Raw genomic sequence first — 19,437 nt, 5'->3', positions numbered from 1 at the left:
CGTTGTTGGAGCTTGTTGCCGTCTTAATTACGTGCACACCGACTGGAATTTGAAGTTAATAATTCTTTTTCCTGTCAACCGACACAAAGGCAACAACTCTGATCTTTAAGATCTCCGTTATCGATTTTCTTTTTCTCTTCCTGACACTTTACTTCCTTGATACTGCCCTTTATATCAAAAGGAGATTTCAAGATGGAGAGATTTGGAGATGGTGAAAGAGCAGGGGAGAAGCAGTCAGTGGCTGCAGCGGTACTCATGTGAATACCGATTTGGCTCCAGCTTACCTCTGGGATGCCTGCAGCAAGCCAATTACCAAGCCTCAGTCACAGGGAGAACCAGAGGCTCAGACTGACTCAAGCAAGTGTTTTAGCTCCAATTACACATTTTTTACAACAATATTTAACAGCTCCTGGTCACTCCGCTTTGGTATTCCTCACACTTCTGGATCAGCACACGCGCCATGGTTCCACAAAAGACTACGACTGCCAAGCGCAGCACAGAAAGGAAAGGAGGAAAGTGGATAAAAGCATCTGCTAAATAATCCCATTTAACTCTGAAATGTGCACTGCTGCGTTTATTCTTGACACGCGGTAACGGGCCCCGTTGAAGCCGATTGTGGGTTGAATTGGCAAATGGAGGAAGGCGAGGCCGAGAGAGACATGTTTTGAAATGATTCTTGAAAGGCAGCCCAGTTTGCAGCTTAGGGAATCCGTCAGTAAATGTCTGCCGGGAAGGCAGGGATGGAGAGCAATGGGAAGAGGAGATGAAAGAGCAGAAGGCGAGTCGAGGTGTGAAGTCATGCGGATGGAGGGATCCTAAGCGTTGCAGTTTAGAGAATGGGAGAAAACTGCAGAACATAAAGGAAAAGCACATTATGAGTGAAGTCCAAAACTTGTTTTTATCTGAGTTGTTTTTCCGTCTTGTTTGTTAACCATTTTTTACTTCTCTTCCTCCTCCTTTTCCAACACATTAATATATATCCATCCATCCATTTTCTATACCTGCTTACTCCGATTAAGGGCCATGGGGGGCTAGAGCCTGTCCCAGCAGTTATTGGGCATGGAAACCCAAGCAAACGGGTGGTTGGTGGGGGTGCAAGCAAACGCTGCACAGAAACACCACAAGTGGGTATTGATCTCATGACCTTCTTGCTGTGAGGCAACAATGCTAACCACTAATCCACCATGCTGTATTAATTTATTCATATATATATATAATAGCTCCCTTTTTCATCCTTTTGATTTGCCTAAGTATTACTCTGCCTGACTGTTGCATAATTACTATTACCACTGCTGCTGTGGCAGTGCAGATTTCCTCATGTTGGACTAATAAATGAATGTCTTATGTTGTCTTTATGCTGAGAATTGTTATTACCCATTTTCTATTGCAGCATGTTCTGACAATTCTTTTTTTGTTATTATTGTTGTGCTTTAGCTTGTATGACCAAACCAAAATCAAATCAATTTTATTTATATAGCGCCAAATCACAACAAACAGTTGCCCTAAGGCGCTTTATATTGTAAGGCAAAGCCATACAATAATTACGGAAAACCCCCGACGGTTATAACGACCACCTGTGAGCAAGCACTTGGCGACAGTGGGAAGGAAAAACTCCCTTTTAACAGGAAGAAACCTCATGACATGCTGTGGAGGGGAGCAGAGATCAATCACTAATGATTAAATGCAGAGTGGTGCATACAGAGCAAAAAGAGAAAGAAACACTCAGTGCATCATGGGAACCCCCCAGCAGTCTAAGTCTATAGCAGCATAACTAAGGGATGGTTCAGGGTCACCTGATCCAGCCCTAACTATAAGCTTTAGTTTTATAGTTTTATAGTTTTAAAGTTTTAAGCCTAATCTTAAAAGTAGAGAGGGTGTCTGTCTCCCTGATCTGAATTGGGAGCTGGTTCCACAGGAGAGGAGCCTGAAAGCTGAAGGCTCTGCCTCCCATTCTACTCTTACAAACCCTAGGAACTTCAAGTAAGCCTGCAGTCTGAGAGCGAAGCGCTCTATTGGGGTGATATGGTACTATGAGGTCCCTAAGATAAGATGGGACCTGATTATTCAAAACCTTATAAGTAAGAAGAAGAATTTTAAATTCTATTCTAGAATTAAAAGGAAGCCAATGAAGAGAGGCCAATATGGGTGAGATATGCTCTCCCCGTCTACAACCCCTGGAAATCATGGAATCACCGGCCTCGGAGGATGTTCATTCAGTTGTTTAATTTTGTAGAAAAAAAGCAGATCACAGACATGACACAAAACTAAAGTCATTTCAAATGGCAACTTTCTGGCTTTAAGAAACACTATAAGAAATCAGGAAAAAAAATTGTGGCAGTCAGTAATGGTTACTTTTTTAGACCAAGCAGAGGAAAAAAAATATGGACTCACTCAATTCTGAGGAAAAAATTATGGAATCATGAAAAACAAAAGAACGCTCTAACACATCACTAGTATTTTGTTGAAGCACCTCTGGCTTTTATAACAGCTTGCAGTCTGAGGCATGGACTTAATGAGTGACAAACAGTACTCTTCATCAATCTGGCTCCAACTTTCTCTGATTGCTGTTGCCAGATCAGCTTTGCAGGTTGGAGCCTTGTCATGGACCATTTTCTTCAACTTCCACCAAAGATTTTCAATTGGATTAAGATACGGACTATTTGCAGGCCATGACATTGACCCTATGTGTCTTTTTGCAAGGAATGCTTTCACAGTTTTTGCTCTATGGCAAGATGCATTATCATCTTGAAAAATGATTTCATCATCCCCAAACAACCTTTCAATTCATGGGATAAGAAAAGTGTCCAAAATATCAACGTAAACTTGTGCATTTATTGATGATGTAATGACAGCCATCTCCCCAGTGCCTTTACCTGACATGAAGCCCCATATCATCAATGACTGTGGAAAGTTACATGTTCTCTTCAGGCAGTCATCTTTATAAATCTCATTGGAATGGCACCAAACAAAAGTTGCAACATCATCACCTTGCCCAATGCAGATTCGAGATTCATCACTGAATATGACTTTCATCCAGTCATCCACAGTCCACGATTGCTTTTCCTTAGCCCATTGTAACCTTGTTTTTTCTGTTTAGGTGTTAATGATGGCTTTCGTTTAGCTTTTCTGTTTGTAAATCCCATTTCCTTTAGGCGGTTTCTTACAGTTCGGTCACAGACGTTAACTCCAGTTTCCTCCCATTCGTTCCTCATTTGTTTTGTTGTGCATTTTTGATTTTTGAGACATATTGCTTTAAGTTTTCTGTCTTGACACTTTGATATCTTCCTTGGTCTACCAGTATGTTTGCCTTTAACAACCTTCCCATGTTGTTTGTATTTGGTCCAGAGTTTAGACACAGCTGACTGTGAACAATCAACATCTTTTGCAACATTGCGTGATGATTTACCCTCTTTTAAGAGTTTGATAATCCTCTCCTTTGTTTCAATTGACATCTCTCGTGTTGGAGCCATGATTCATGTCAGTCCACTTGGTGCAACAGCTCTCCAAGGTGTGATCACTCCTTTTTAGATGCAGACTAACGAGCAGATCTGATTTGATGCAGGTGTTAGTTTTGGGGATGAAAATTTACAGGGTGATTCCATAATTTATTCCTCAGAATTGAGTGAGTCCATATTTTTTCCCTCTGCTTGGTCTAAAAAAGTAACCGTTACTGACTGCCACAATTTTTTTTTTTCTTGATTTCTTATAGTGTTTCTTAAAGCCAGAAAGTTGCCATTTGAAATGACTTTAGTTTTGTGTCATGTCTGTGATCTGCTTTTTTCTACAAAATTAAACAACTGAATGAACATCCTCCGAGGCCGGTGATTCCATAATTATTGCCAGGGGTTGTAGTCCCTGTCAGTACTCTAGCTGCAGCATTTTGAATTAACTGAAGGCTTTTCAGGGAACTTTTAGGACAACCTGATAATAATGAATTACAATAGTCCAGCCTAGAGGAAATAAATGCATGAATTAGTTTTTCAGCATCACTCTGAGACCTTTCTAATTTTGCTAATTTCTGCTTTGAATTTTTTAATTCAAAGCAGATAGCCACCCCACTAACAAAAGTCTGCTTAATTTTTCTTCTTATAATTAAAAATGCCTGAGGGTAGTTTCCTTTAACAATTGAATTTATTTATACAGTGCCAAATTACAACATATGGTGGCTTGCAAAATATTCACCTCCTGGTGTTTTTACACATTTGAATTTTAGTAGAGAAGCTTGAATCTTCGACTGGACTGGGTTGCTTGACGTGAGGACGTTTCGCTTCAAATCGCAGAAGCTTCCTCAGCTAAAATTCTTGCTCTGGTAGTCTGACTTCCGTCTTGACTCTTGGAGAGGAGAATAAAACAGAAGCAAAAGCTGGAGTTTTTAACCTAACCAGACCCCTCCTACCGAGAGGCCGACTGCTACAGGCTAGTGACTAAACAATAGCTCTAATTAGCACCTATTGTGCTCTAGTTAGCACCCTCCTAATGACAGGGCAGCTGTCCCTCCTAATGATGGGATGGAAGTCTCTCTTGATGGCTCCCCTGATGGCTCTCCTGATGACATGAATGACTCAATACCATGAACAAAAGACTGAAACTGCTTTAACCTGAGTACCCCATTGTAAACAGGGGACAAAGCGTGTCTGAGACCCCCTCCCCAGTTAAGGCTGGGTTTCAACTGTTTTATAAAGAATGCTTCCTTGACACCTCTCTCAAACCATTTCTTCTCTCTGGCTAAGATTTTAACTTCCTTGTCCTCAAACGTGTGGTTAGTGTCTTTCAGGTGGAGATGAACTGCAGACTGAGGTCCACTGGTGACCTCTCTGCGGTGCTGGTATAGCCTTTTGTGTAAAGGTTGCTTAGACAGCCTTGACGTCTTTCATGGGCATCTCTCCCAGTCACTGGTTCAGATATGTCGATGACACATGGGTTAAAATCAAGCAACAGGAGGTCGAGGACTTTACAGAACACATCAACTCGGTGGATTCCAATATCAAGTTCACACGTGAGGATGCCAGAAACAACCATTTAGCCTTCTTGGACTGTGATGTTACGATTGGAGAGAACAGGCAGCTCCAGACAGGGGTTTACAGAAAACCCACTGACCAATATCTGACCAATATCCCACCTGACCAATATCTGCTCTTTGGCTCAAACCACCCCCTTGAACACAAGCTCGGGGTGATCAGAGGGAAGGGCTAAAGAACAACAACTTGTAAGGAAAGCCCTCACAGTATGTGGGTACCCACGATGGTCCCTGGACAAAGTGCAGAAGTCCCAGAAAAGAAAGAGACCAGATAGACAGGAGACGGAGACAAGAATAAGAGGAGCGTCTCTCCCTTATTTAGCAGAAGTAGGGGGAAAACTACAGAGGATCTTCAGACAGCACAAAATCCCAGTTTACTTTAAACCGGTTAACACCTTGAGACAGAAATTAGTTCACCCTAAGGACAGGATCCCTAGTTACAAACAGAGCAATGTAGTGTATTCTATCAGATGTCAGGAAAACTGTAATGAACACTACATAGGTGAGACTAAGCAACCTTTACACAAAAGGCTATACCAGCACCGCAGAGAGGGCGCCAGTGGACCTCAGTCTGCAGAGAGACCTCCGTCCCATCATTAGGAGGGACAGCTGCCCTGTCATTAGGAGGGTGCTAACTAGAGCACAATGGGCCTCATGTACCAACGTTGCGTACGGTGATATTTGAGCGTATATGGGGTGTACGCCAAAACGGCTGCGCTACTTGGCATTTATCATTGTGGTCGTTGGCGTACGCTGCGCTGAAAATATACACCAGGTCGAGAGGTGGCATAAATTATACACCAAAATGAACCAGCGCTGGAATCCACATAAAAATGAAGATGATCAACATGATAAACAGTGCCATTATACAAATCAATGCATATATAATCAGGAAAGTGTTACTTATGTAACATATGTATTGATTTGTATAATGGCACTGTTTATCATGTTGATCATCTTCATTTTTCTTCATTCATGAGCTTAACTTTATGTGGTGTGATCATTGTAGACTATGAAATTGATAACAACTGTAGTTTCGTCATTCCCTTAATTCACCCGCGCTGCAACCAGGTTTTGTCATCTCCATTCTGTTATGTGTCGGACGCAGCTCGGAGAACCGACCAGCGTTTGAAGGACCCAGTATGAAATAAGCAGAGCACGGTACAAAGGCTAACTGAATTTAATACATAACAGTGATAATATAATAACAAAAAGGTGCGGCCTGGCGTGGTGCGCTCCCAGCAGCGCTAACGGTCCGGAGCCAGAAGCTGTTTCGGACCCAAGGACCCCGCTGACACCCCCCAGGTGGCCGCAACAACCGAGTCTGTGAAAGAAGGTACCATTATGTGAGTCCACACTCTACACACAGAACACTTAAAGGTGTACAAACAGCAAACACTTCCTGGCTTGATTACTGATCAGCTTCCCAACCTGCAGGCATGGAACATCCAGTTCACAAAACTCCACTGCAGTGGAAGCTGATACATGACTAACAAACAGCTCAATACAATAAGGTGTGAGGGACACCACATTTACTGACTGTATAACTGTTAGTCACAAAATCTAACGTACCTCAGGAAGTGTGCTGACGAGCGTGAGACCTCACCCCCTCCTCTTTCACAGACTGTGCATCAAACCTGGACGTTCTCAGCATCCGCTGCTGATGAGATGGCTCCCGAGACGACGATCTCACCCGTCTGGTCACAAGGTCGAGTCTCTGGCAAATACACACTGTGCACTCCAGTCTTAAATGCCAACATGTTCCAATCCATCCAGATGCACTACAGCTGTGAGTCCTGACGAGTCGCAGGTGATCAGGGTGAGGTCCTGACAGCCTCAGCAACACAGCCACTCAGTCCCAAACGCACGCCACCTGGGAGGAAACCAAAAGACAAACAAACCGGCAGCCAGGCCCCCCCAGCCATATAACACATTCGGTTGTCACAATAAAATAAATACAGAAATACATTTAAAAAATAAAGAAATCTGACAGATTAGGCATGTCTTATTAATTGAGCGAGGAAATATCAATCACTCAATCAATTTTTTTTTTTTTTATATAGCGCCAAATCACAGCAAACAGTTGCCCCAAGGCGCTTTATATTGTAAGGCAAGGCCATACAATAATTATGTAAAACCCCAACGGTCAAAACGACCCCCTGTGAGCAAGCACTTGGCTACAGTGGGAAGGAAAAACTCCCTTTTAACAGGAAGAAACCTCCAGCAGAACCAGGCTCAGGGAGGGGCAGTCTTCTGCTGGGACTGGTTGGGGCTGAGGGAGAGAACCAGGAAAAAGACATGCTGTGGAGGGGAGCAGAGATCGATCACTAATGATTAAATGCAGAGTGGTGCATACAGAGCAAAAAGAGAAAGAAACAGTGCATCATGGGAACCCCCCAGCAGTCTACGTCTATAGCAGCATAACTAAGGGATGGTTCAGGGTCACCTGATCCAGCCCTAACTATAAGCTTTAGCAAAAAGGAAAGTTTTAAGCCTAATCTTAAAAGTAGAGAGGGTGTCTGTCTCCCTGATCTGAATTGGGAGCTGGTTCCACAGGAGAGGAGCCTGAAAGCTGAAGGCTCTGCCTCCCATTCTACTCTTACAAACCCTAGGAACTACAAGTAAGCCTGCAGTCTGAGAGCGAAGCGCTCTATTGGGGTGATATGGTACTACGAGGTCCCTAAGATAAGATGGGACCTGATTATTCAGAACCTTATAAGTAAGAAGGAGAATTTTAAATTCTATTCTAGAATTAACAGGAAGCCAATGAAGAGAGGCCAATATGGGTGAGATATGCTCTCTCCTTCTAGTCCCCGTTAGTACTCTAGCTGCAGCATTTTGAATTAACTGAAGGCTTTTTAGGGAACTTTTAGGACAACCTGATAATAATGAATTACAATAGTCCAGCCTAGAGGAAATAAATGCATGAATTAGTTATGAGTAGAAAGATGTCCTAGCTTTACGGAGGGCTTTTTTATAGAGCAACAGACTCTTTTTCCAGGCTAAGTGAAGATCTTCTAAATTAGTGAGACGCCATTTCCTCTCCAACTTACGGGTTATCTGCTTTAAGGTACGAGTTTGTGAGTTATACCACGGAGTCAGGCACTTCTGATTTAAAGCTCTCTTTTTCAGAGGAGCTATAGCATCCAAAGTTGTCTTCAATGAGGATGTAAAACTATTGACGAGATACTCTATCTCACTTACAGAGTTTAGGTAGCTACTCTGCACTGTGTTGGTATATGGCATTAGAGAACATAAAGAGGGAATCATATCCTTAAACCTAGTTACAGCGCTTTCTGAAAGACTTCTAGTGTAATGAAACTTATTCCCCACTGCTGGGTAGTCCATCAGAGTAAATGTAAATGTTATTAAGAAATGATCAGACAGAAGGGAGTTTTCAGGGAATACTGTTAAGTCTTCAATTTCCATACCATAAGTCAGAACAAGATCTAAGATATGATTAAAGTGGTGGGTGGACTCATTTACATTTTGAGCAAAGCCAATAGAGTCTAATAATAGATTAAATGCCGTGTTGAGGCTGTCATTCTCAGCATCTGTGTGGATGTTAAAATCGCCCACTATAATTATCTTATCTGAGCTAAGCACTAAGTCAGACAAAAGGTCTGAAAATTCACAGAGAAACTCACAGTAACGACCAGGTGGACGATAGATAATAACAAATAAAACTGGTTTTTGGGACTTCCAATTTGGATGGACAAGACTAAGAGTCGAGCTTTCAAATGAATTAAAGCTCTGTCTGGGTTTTTGATTAATTAATAAGCTGGAATGGAAGATTGCTGCTAATCCTCCGCCTCGGCCCGTGCTACAAGCATTCTGACAGTTAGTGTGACTCGGGGGTGTTGACTCATTTAAACTAACATATTCATCCTGCTGTAACCAGGTTTCTGTAAGGCAGAATAAATCAATATGTTGATCAATTATTATATCATTTACCAACAGGGACTTAGAAGAGAGAGACCTAATGTTTAATAGACCACATTTAACTGTTTTAGTCTGTGGTGCAGTTGAAGGTGCCATATTATTTTTTCTTTTTGAATTTTTATGCTTAAATAGATTTTTGCTGGTTATTGGTGGTCTGGGAGCAGACACCGTCTCTACGGGGATGGGGTAATGAGGGGATGGCAGGGGGAGAGAAGCTGCAGAGAGGTGTGTAAGACTACAGCTCTGCTTCCTGGTCCCAACCCTGGATAGTCACGGTTTGGAGGATTTAAGAAAATTGGCCAGATTTCTAGAAATGAGAGCTGCTCCATCCAAAGTGGGATGGATGCCGTCTCTCTTAACAAGACCAGGTTTTCCCCAGAAGCTTTGCCAATTATCTATGAAGCCCACCTCATTTTTTGGACACCACTCAGACAGCCAGCAATTCAAGGAGAACATGCGGCTAAACATGTCACTCCCGGTCCGATTGGGGAGGGGCCCAGAGAAAACTACAGAGTCCGACATTGTTTTTGCAAATTTACACACCGATTCAATGTTAATTTTAGTGACCTCCGATTGGCGTAACCGGGTGTCATTACTGCCGACGTGAATTACAATTTTACCAAATTTACGCTTAGCCTTAGCCAGCAGTTTCAAATTTCCTTCAGTGTCGCCTGCTCTGGCCCCCGGAAGACAATTGACTATGGTTGCTGGTGTCGCTAACTTCACATTTCTCAAAACAGAGTCGCCAATAACCAGAGTTTGATCCTCGGCGGGTGTGTCGTCGAGTGGGGAAAAATGGTTAGAAATGTGAACGGGTTGGCGGTGTACACGGTGCTTCTGTTTAGGGCTACGCTTCCTCCTCACAGTCACCCAGTCGGCCTGCTTTCCCGGCTGCTCGGGATCTGCCAGAGGGGAACTAACGGCGGCTAAGCTACGTTGGTCCGCACCGACTACAGGGGCCTGGCTAGCTGTAGAATTTTCCACGGTGCGGAGCCGAGTCTCCAGTTCGTCCAGCCTGGCCTCCAAAGCTATGAATAAGCTACACTTATTACAAGTACCGTTACTGCTAAAGGAGGCCGAGGAATAACTAAACATTTCACACCCAGAGCAGAAAAGTGCGGGAGAGACAGGAGAAGCCGCCATGCTAAATCGGCTAAGAGCTAGTAGCTGCGCTAAGCTAGCGGATTCCTAAAAACACGCAAAGTGAATAATGTGTAAATAATTTAGAGGTGATTCAGCAGAAGGAGTGCTTTAGTTAAGGCACGTGAAGATTACACTGGGAAACAAATCGTTATCTAGATAACTAGATCAATCTAACTGCGCAGATTAAACGGCTAACAGATACAGCAAAACACCCCTGTGCTCCGGAACAGGAAGTGATACAATACCGCAGTGAGAGCCAACCACCAGTAGAGGCAAGCAAGCAAGCAAATATCCACATGTCAAGAATTATTGACATGTGAAAATAGAATACAGTGGTCCCTCGCTATAACGCCGTTCACCTGTCGTGGCCTCGGAGTCTCGCAGAGTATTTAGTCCAATTTTGCATGCCTTTTTTTTTTTTCTTTTTTTTTTACAGTGTTCTGTGTTCTGCGTATCTGTTTATAAGAATCTTGTTGCCCAGAAGAGAAAAGAGCGCCAACAACTACTCATAACTGTGTTTGTCACACGGAAACAAACACCTGCTGCAGCGAGATGAGTGGAAAAAGGCGCGGCGTCAGGACGCAGAGGCCCGATCTGTGACATACTGGTCAGTCACTATTAATAATTTCTTATGTGTCCGACCTCGTTCGTTGATTGTTAAAATTAATTTGTTAGTTCTAAATGCCATTATAATTATTTATAGGAAAACGTTCTATTTTTATTTCTCAAACAAATGTTTGGGCCTGAAAACAGTTTGGTATTATTTTCCTACTAAGGTTTGAACTTTGAGAGTGTTTACACGTGAGAGAAAAGTGAGAAAATGTTCATGCCTGATTGAGAAAGTGTATAAAGTGTGTAGTGAGGGGTTTTACAGCTTTGAAACGTCTATAATAATTGTAAAAAATAACGCTGACTACGTCGCGGTTTCGCGTATTACGGGCTATTTTTTAGGACGTAACTCCAGCGATTAATGAGGGACCACTGTAACACTTTATTGATTATATACTACAAAACAATTGATACGATGGCCGCTTTTGACGCTCTATTGGCACGCGTCGTGATTGGTGGAGTTCTTTTTCATTGCCGTCTTTCCGGCTTCCATGTCGTAAAATGAGGGTGTGTCTGAAGCAGAGTCTGAATATTTATGGGCGTGTTTATTATAATTACGATCGTTTCCACCCGCCGCATTTATCAAGATCACGTCAGGCGTACGCCAGAAATGGACAGGTGCGCACTGCTTGATACACGTCACGGCGACTTTGGTGTATTTCAAGTTTACGCCGTAAATTTACGCCACAAGTGCGCAACATTGATACATGAGGCCCAATAGGTGCTAATTAGAGCTATTGTTTAGTCACTAGCCTGTAGCAGTCGGCCTCTCGGTAGGAGGGGTCTGGTTAGGTTAAAAACTCCAGCTTTTGTTGGCTTCTGTTTTATTCTTCTCTACAAGAGTCAAGACGGAAGTCAGACTACCAGAGCAAGAATTTTAGCTGAGGAAGCTTCTGCGATTTGAAGCGAATCGTCCTCATGTCAAGCAACCCAGTCGAAGATTCAAGCTTCTCTACTATGGAAACCACCTGGACAACTGAGAGTCTACACAGAAACATTTGAATTTTGTTTATGCCAAACAAAAAAGTAATTTGGGCTTCTCTATTATTTTTTTTTAATTATCCTTGCCGATTTGCATTTTCCCTCCCAGAATTTTGCACTGTCATGTAACAAACCCCAAACTGCATATTCATAAAGGCAAGCCCGCTAAATAGACGATATGTGCTATTTTGCACATTTGACAGACACCGTCCTCAATGCGCTCTATTAGTGTAGGTGTAAATACAGCATGTAGGTGTATTTGCGAGTGTTTTCACATGTTTTTACACAGAACCTTTAGTAAATCAGGCCTGTGGAATCTATAGGTCACAGCTATCAATGACTCAAAATATAACCAAGAAGAGCAGACCCTCAGTAAAATGGACTAAAAGTCAGTTAAATGTTGCTATACTTAGGAATGTACTTGCTCACGGGGTGGAGCAGGTTTAAACTGCACTCATGTGTGGCACCTTGGGGCACTTTCTTTGTAGTTTGCCATTGTATAAATATATTGAAAAGAATTCAGTGGTCAGTTTGCCTAAATGTATTTTTACGTCAGTGATTTTAAAGAAGCAGCATTAAAAGTCTTGTGTTTGCTTTTTACAGGTGAGACGGACCTGGATGCTGTTTGTGAGGCCTGCCTGCCTTACCTGAGCTGCAGACAACCAATCAGACTGCAGGAAGCCTGTTTGAGGTGAATCCTGGTGGTAACTTGTGTTGAAACATTTGATTAAGAGCCAATTTTTTTAAGGATCAGATGGGCTGTGATTCAAGCAGACTCAGATTGCAACGAAACATGGCTCAGAGGTGGAACCTACCAAGAAATGAACTTAACCAAAATTTTTCAAACGAAAACCAAACGGTGACCCTGCCAGGGGTCATCAAAGTTCAAGGAAAAAATATGCAAAAACTGATATTTTATTAAATTCCCATCTTTCAAGTGGTGTAACATTCAGCGCCATCAAGTCCCCAAGCTAGTTTAATTACAACCCCAATTCCAATGAAGTTGGGACGTTGTGTGAAATGTAAATAAAAACAGAATACAATGATTTGTAAATTCTCTTCAACCTATATTCAATTGAATGCACCACAAAGACAAGATATTTAATGTTCAAATTGATAGACTTTTTTGTTTTTTGGCAAATATTTGTTCATTTTGAAATGGATGCCTGCAACACATTTCTAAAAAGCTGGAACAGGAGCAACAAAAGACTGGGAAAGTTGATGAATGCTCAAAGAACACCTGTTTGGAACATTCCACAGGTGAACAGGTTAATTGGAAACAGGTGAGTGTCATGCTTGGGTATAAAAGGAGCATCCCCAAAAGGCTCAGCCATTCACAAGCAAAGATGGGGTGAGGATCACTACTTCGTGAACAACTGCGTGAAAAAATAGTCCAACAATTTAAGAACACTGTTTCTCATCATTCGATTGCAAGGAATTTAGGGATTCCATCATCTACAGTCCATAATCAGAAGATTCAGAGAATCTGGAGAACTTTCTACATGTAAGCGGCAAAGCTGAAAACCAACATTGAATGCCCATGACCTTCAATCCCTCAGGCGGCACTGCATTAAAAACAGACATCATTTTGTAAAGGATCTTACTGCATGGGCTCAGGAACACTTCAGAAAACCATTGTCAGTTAACACAGTTCGTCGCCACATCTACAACTGCAAGTTAAAACTCTACCATGCAAAGTGAAAGCCATGCATCAACAACATCCAGAAACGCTGCCGCCTTCTGTGGGCCCGAGCTCGTTTGAAATGGACAGACGCAAAGTGGAAAAGTGTGCTGTGGTCTGATGAGTCCACATTTCAAATTGTTCTTGGAAATCATGGACATCATGTCCTCTGGACAAAAGAGGAAAAAGACCATCCAGATTTTTACCAGCGCAAAGTTCAAAAGCCAGCATCTGTGATGGTATAGGGGTGTGTTAGTGCCCATGGCATGGACAACTTACACATCTGTGATGGTACCAACAATGCTGAAAGGTACATCCAGGTTTTGGAGCAACACATGCTGCCATCCAAGCAACATCTTTTTCAGGGACGTCCCTGCTTATTTCAGCAAGACAATGCCAAGCCACATTCTGCACGTGTTACAACAGCGTGGCTTCATAGTAAAACAGTGCGGGTACTAGACTGGCCTGCCTGCAGTCCAGACCTGCCACTCATTGAAAATGTGTGGCGCATTATGAAGTGCAAAATACGACATCGGAGATCCCGGACTGTTGAACAACTGAAGTCGTACATCAAGCAAGAATGGGAAAGAATTCCACCTACAAAGCTTCAACAATTAGTGTCCTCAGTTCCCAAATGCTTATTGAGTGTTGTTAGAAGTAAAGGTGATGTAACACAGTGGTAAACATACCACTGTTCCAGCTTTTTTGAAACGTGTTGCAGGCATCCATTTCAAAATGAGCAAATATTTGCACAAAAACAATAGTTTATCAGTTTGAACATTAAATGCCTTGTCTTTGTGGTGTATTCAGTTGAATATAGGAGGTGATGGTCTAGTGGCTAAGGTGTTGGGCTTGAGTCCAGAAGATCATGGGTTCAAATCCCCACCTGACTGGAAAATCACTAAAGACCCTTGGGCAAGGCCTTTAATCCCCTATTGCTCCCGGTGTGTAGTGAGCGCCTTGTATGGCAGCACCCTGACATCGGGGTGAATGTGAGGCATAATTGTAAAGCACTTTGAGCATCTGATTCAGATGGAAAAGCGCTATATAAATGCAGTCCATTTATTCAGTTGAATATAGGTTGAAGAGGATTTGCAAATTGTTGTATTCTGGTTTTATTTACAACGGAATTGGGGTTGCATCAAATGACTTATGGAGGCAAACTCTTTCAACTTGCATACATATTAGGTTAGGGAATCGATGGCGCTGAATATAGGGGGCGCACAAAGTCTGGTCATTTTGTGAAATTGGCTGTATTTAAAGGCCCATAACCCTCTGCGCCATCAAGACCCCAAATGGATTTCAATGTTATCAACAAATATAGGCCCTACTCTATCAAATGCAACTCAAAAAACATTGGGGCCTTGATGGCGCTGGCCAGCAGGGAGCGCCAAAGTACTCCACTTGCCCAATTTTTAGGAGGTTTGGCACCACCTGGTGGCTGGTGCCATCAGCCTTTTTTAACAAAATTTGCAGGAGTGGACAAACTAACATCTCTACTTTATATAGAGTTAGCAGAATTTTGGGGACTCCTCTTATACTGGTTTGCCTCCCTATGTTATTTGATAGTTAAACTAGCTTGGGGACTTGAGTGTTACACCACTTGAAATATGGGAATTTAATGAAATATCAGTTTTTGCATATTTTTGCGTTGAACTTTGATGACCCCTGGCAAGGTCACCATTTGGTTTTCGGTCGATAAATTTTGGGAAAGTTCGTTTCTGGATTGCTTCCATCTCTGAGCCAAGTTTTGTTGAAATCTGAGTCAGCTTGAATCACAGCCTAATGTGAACCTGAACTTTAAAAATATTGGCTCTTAATTTAAACGAAGTATGTCACAGAGACTGCTTTTGATGGACCTATTGATATTTGATTGTACACATAACGCAAGTGCGTCTGGGGTGTGCACAGCTTATTTGTGATTTAGAGGGAGTGTAATCAGGGTACAAATTCAGTTGAGTAAGTGAGAGTATCAGAGAGACTGCAGCCATGCCCAGCATCTTAAAGAACGGCCATTTTTCAGCCTGGGCTCTATTTTTTGTGGGCTCATCTTTTCACTCAGACAAAAACGATGATAATCGATCCAGTATTTATTTAGAATCCACACACTGCCAGATGTTAAGATAAGTGGTTAACTGTATTATCAGTCATTTTAAAAAGATTCTGTAAATTCAGTAAGATAAATCAGTCCATCTTCACCTTTGTGGGTATTGTGTTTGTGCTTCCAAACACTTCTCGTGACATTTTCGCCTCTTTAATGATGACAACAAGCAGTTTTACACCACATTAGCGAGCAGGAGATCACGGGCAAATTCATTTTATTGTACAAGAATTCTAGTAAACTGCTTCTTGTTGCCACTGAATAGACATTTTTGTTTATTCACATCAACATGTTCACAGGTAAATGATTACAGGAATGTAAAGATTTAATGTAGAGATTTGCTCTGAGTTTGAGTTTAAGGAAGATAATTTTGTAAATTTTTATATTTAGAAGCCTGATTTACTTTTTGTATTTGAAGTGGCAAACACAAATTGAAATACGTGAAATACCAAGGGCCCAATACTTTTAGAGGGCACTGTATAAGCTACAGTAGCACATGGCAACAATTTAAAAAATTTAAATAAAACACTCATCACTCATCTTCAGTCGCTTATCCGAGATCGGGTCGCGGGGGCAAGAGCTCCAGCAGGGACCCCAGACTTCCCTTGCCCGGGCCACATTGACCACCTCTGACTGGAGGATCCCAAGGTGTTCCCAGGCCATTGTGGAGATATAATCTCTCCACCTAGTCCTGGGATTCCACTGGGTTCTCCTCTCAGATGAACGTGCCTGGAACACCTCCCTAGGGAGGCACCCAGGAGGAGTCCTTACCAGATGCCCGAACCACCTCAGCTGGCTCCTTTCAATGTGAAGGAGCAGCGGCTCTACTATGAGCTACCCACGGGTGACCAAACTTCTCACCCTATCTCTAAGGGAGACACCAGCCACCCTCCTGAGGAAGCCCACTTCAGCCGCTTGTATCCGCGATCTAGTTCTTTCGGTCATGACCCAACCCTCATGACCATAGGTGAGAGTAGGAACGAAGATTGACCGATTGAGACCTTCGCCCTTTGGGTCAGCTCCCTTTTCGTCACAACAGTATGGTAGAGCGAATGCAATACCGCCCCTGCTGTGCTGATTCTCCGGCCAATCTCACGCTCCATCGTCCCCTCACTCGTGAACAAGACCCCGAGGTACTTGAACTCCTTCACTTGGGGTAAGGCCGTATTCCCTACCCGGAGTAGGCAATCCATCGGTTTCCTGCTGAGGACCATGGCCTCAGATTTAGAGGTGCTGATCCTCATCCCAGCCGCTTCACACATTAAAAAAAAAGTCCTGCATAAAACACTAAAAAAAAAAAAAAAAAAAAAAACACATTAAAGCATTATGGCTGTTGACTCACACCCTTTGACAGGTCTTGTATTTTGTCCTGCTGAGCGTCATGTCACCATCCTCAGTGGTGACAGGATGCCGTGTGACGCGACCCGGTTTAGAGATGGACCACCCACCTATCTGGCAGGTTTGTACTGGGTGATGTTACCAGTACCAGGATCTGACATGCCAATACTAATCAATACTGAACTGATCAAAAGAGTTTTAGCCCTGAGTGAAAAGAATGTCTAAAACTAGACTCCAGGTTGAAAAATCCTAGAGTTCCCGTTTAAGGTTCTTCAGGTAGGTTCACATTTTTGTGTATGAAGTTTTTTTTTTTTCTCTGAGGTATAGTTCTGAGTCATTTCTGTTCACCATGAAAGTTTTGTTTCCCTTTGCAGTGTTTTCCGACACTTAATCCAAGTGGATCCGGACACCTTCTGGTTTACTCTGAACGAGCTGCACTGCCCGTCCTCCTACATCCCGCCCCATCCTGACCTTAAGCCTGTACAGCTGAGCGGGATGGGTCGACCAAGAGATGAGTACTCTGACAACGTCTTGAAACTACTGAGGGAGGAGTTCGGCGAGGACGCTGAAACAAACGGACAATCATCCAGTCAACTGACGAGGTGATGAGTTGATGACTGGACGTTCAGAAGAAGAGCTGATGAACTGACCGACGGATAATAATGAGTCACACAGCACAACATGAAGATCATTTTAATAAGATAACAGGATGCACACACGTATGTGAGCAGGTGCTCACTTGGTCTTAGATCCACAAAAGAGGATACAGTGATCTGAACGGAGCAGACATCAATACCTACATCTGGTTTCATGGAAACAGTGGTGGCTCTTCTGGAAACTGATCAGACCAGAGGAAATTCCGGAACATCTTCATGGATACGGCTCACCGAAACAGCCCCTCAACAGTTGCCGAAGCTAATCATAACCTCTCCTTAAAAAAATGTAAATAGTTTCATTAAGTAGCGTGCCTTATTCATATCTTTGGGGTGGGGACTAAAGATGCATGTGCACACTCATAGCCACTGTGTTTTGAAATAGAAAAAACAAAGTTGTACTCTTCAGCTGTATTTGCAGAAACCAGCATAAGAACAAACATGGTGCTGCTGCTGATGTGTATTCCACATGAAGGCACTCACAAATAATATTTTCAAATGTTGCTTTCCACTGTTTTGTAAAGAAACTATTACTTTATCACACCTGAAATGCCAACATTAAGACAGTAACCTTTAGCTGCCGGTGACTCTGAATGCTGCGCGCGCATGTGTGTATATAAATATATATGAAAATAAATAGATTTGCAGTAAGAGAGCAGATGGCTTCCATGGGTAAGTTTGTTCTTTTTGAAACGCCAACAAATTGAGGTACTGGCCTTCATGTTTGATCTGTTGTCCGCTGAGCAGCTCTACTTGGGCAGTTAAAGGTCCTTCTTTGTTGTAGTGTTGGTAATAAATGAGAGTTAAATGTTCTTAACCCAACCAGATTTGTCGTGGGTATTTCTACCCAAGTGGAACAGGTTTGGTTCTGGCATATGAACGTAATTTGGAATCATTTGGCACATTTCAGCCAGTTAGTGTGTAAAATCCAAAAAAGTTGCCTACTTGGAGTGGGTAGAGACAGTAATCAGCATCAGCTCAGACATTATTAGTTCCTCTTATGAATGCCGGCGTGTTGTTGCATCTAGCAACAATAAAAACAGCTGCCTTTGTGTTGAAACCGATGTAGGCCAAGAATTTTGGCATATAGAAATTGATCAACAATCGATGAAGAATTGATTGATAAGCAGAATCTATATTGGCATCAATATCAATAAAAAATTATAAATTCCCAGCCCTTGGGATAAGAAAGTATCAGAACCTGAAATAAGAATCGTGCAGACAGTAGTACACCTCCACAAAGTAGATCCTGCTCCATGGGGGCAGTAATGTCATTACTTATGGTTGGAAATGTATACTGGTTGGTTAGAAGGTTCCTTCAAAGTTCACTGGTGTTTTAGAGGGAGCGTTTAGGACTCATCAGTCTCTCTCTCTTTGAGGTTTGCTGGATTGCAAACACGTGCCTGCTGGTAAGAAAACAGTACTGGGTAGTGTAGTGCCTCCTGCAGGTAGACTAACTCAACGGGTATGGACCTTTTTGGGTCGAGTATCTTGCTACAAATATTTCAGAGTGTAGGAATGCTGTCTATTATTGGGGGAGGAGCCATCCTGCCCCTTAATGTGCGAATCTGGAAATGATAAACACCAGACCGTGCAAATTGCTGCCATAATGAACGTGTAACGGCACGCTGCTCAACTATTGACAGCCATCGTATCCGCTGTCATTCAGAACACCTTGGGGGTTTAGACAAAGACAACACGAAGGTCCCTCTATTATCGGTGTCACGTCACTGAGGGGAGAACCAGCATCCTCTCCACCTCATTGCACCATAATGAATGTATGAGCGTTCGCCATATGTTGGTTGCAGCACCGTGCCTCTTTATCTCTGTCTGCACTGTTGCCATTTATCCTGCTGCCAGTGCTGACAATAGAACCATTAGTCATCTGCAGTAATGGGGGGCTTTGACAGGACCTATTGCACACAGGCAACAGCCTAATATTGTTTCTATTTCATTCAAAGGAGGCAGGCAG

General features: G+C 42.7%; 1 protein-coding gene across 1 annotated transcript in view; it reads left to right on the top strand.

Moving 5' to 3' along the window:
* tti1 (TELO2 interacting protein 1) overlaps window positions 1-17,812 on the top strand; it is an 88,777-nt gene extending 70,965 nt beyond the window's left edge. The window contains 2 exon segments of the mRNA XM_034173308.1: window positions 12,296-12,383; window positions 17,187-17,812. Of these exon segments, the coding sequence (XP_034029199.1) occupies window positions 12,296-12,383; window positions 17,187-17,418 (320 nt within the window). The 3' untranslated portion in view covers window positions 17,419-17,812.
* The last annotated feature ends 1,625 nt before the right edge of the window (window positions 17,813-19,437 follow it).

This window comes from Thalassophryne amazonica, chromosome 6, assembly GCF_902500255.1.
Source record: "Thalassophryne amazonica chromosome 6, fThaAma1.1, whole genome shotgun sequence".
Lineage (NCBI taxonomy): Eukaryota > Metazoa > Chordata > Actinopteri > Batrachoidiformes > Batrachoididae > Thalassophryne > Thalassophryne amazonica.
Note: the sequence above shows the minus strand (reverse complement) of the source record. Positions and strands in the feature narration are given on the sequence as shown.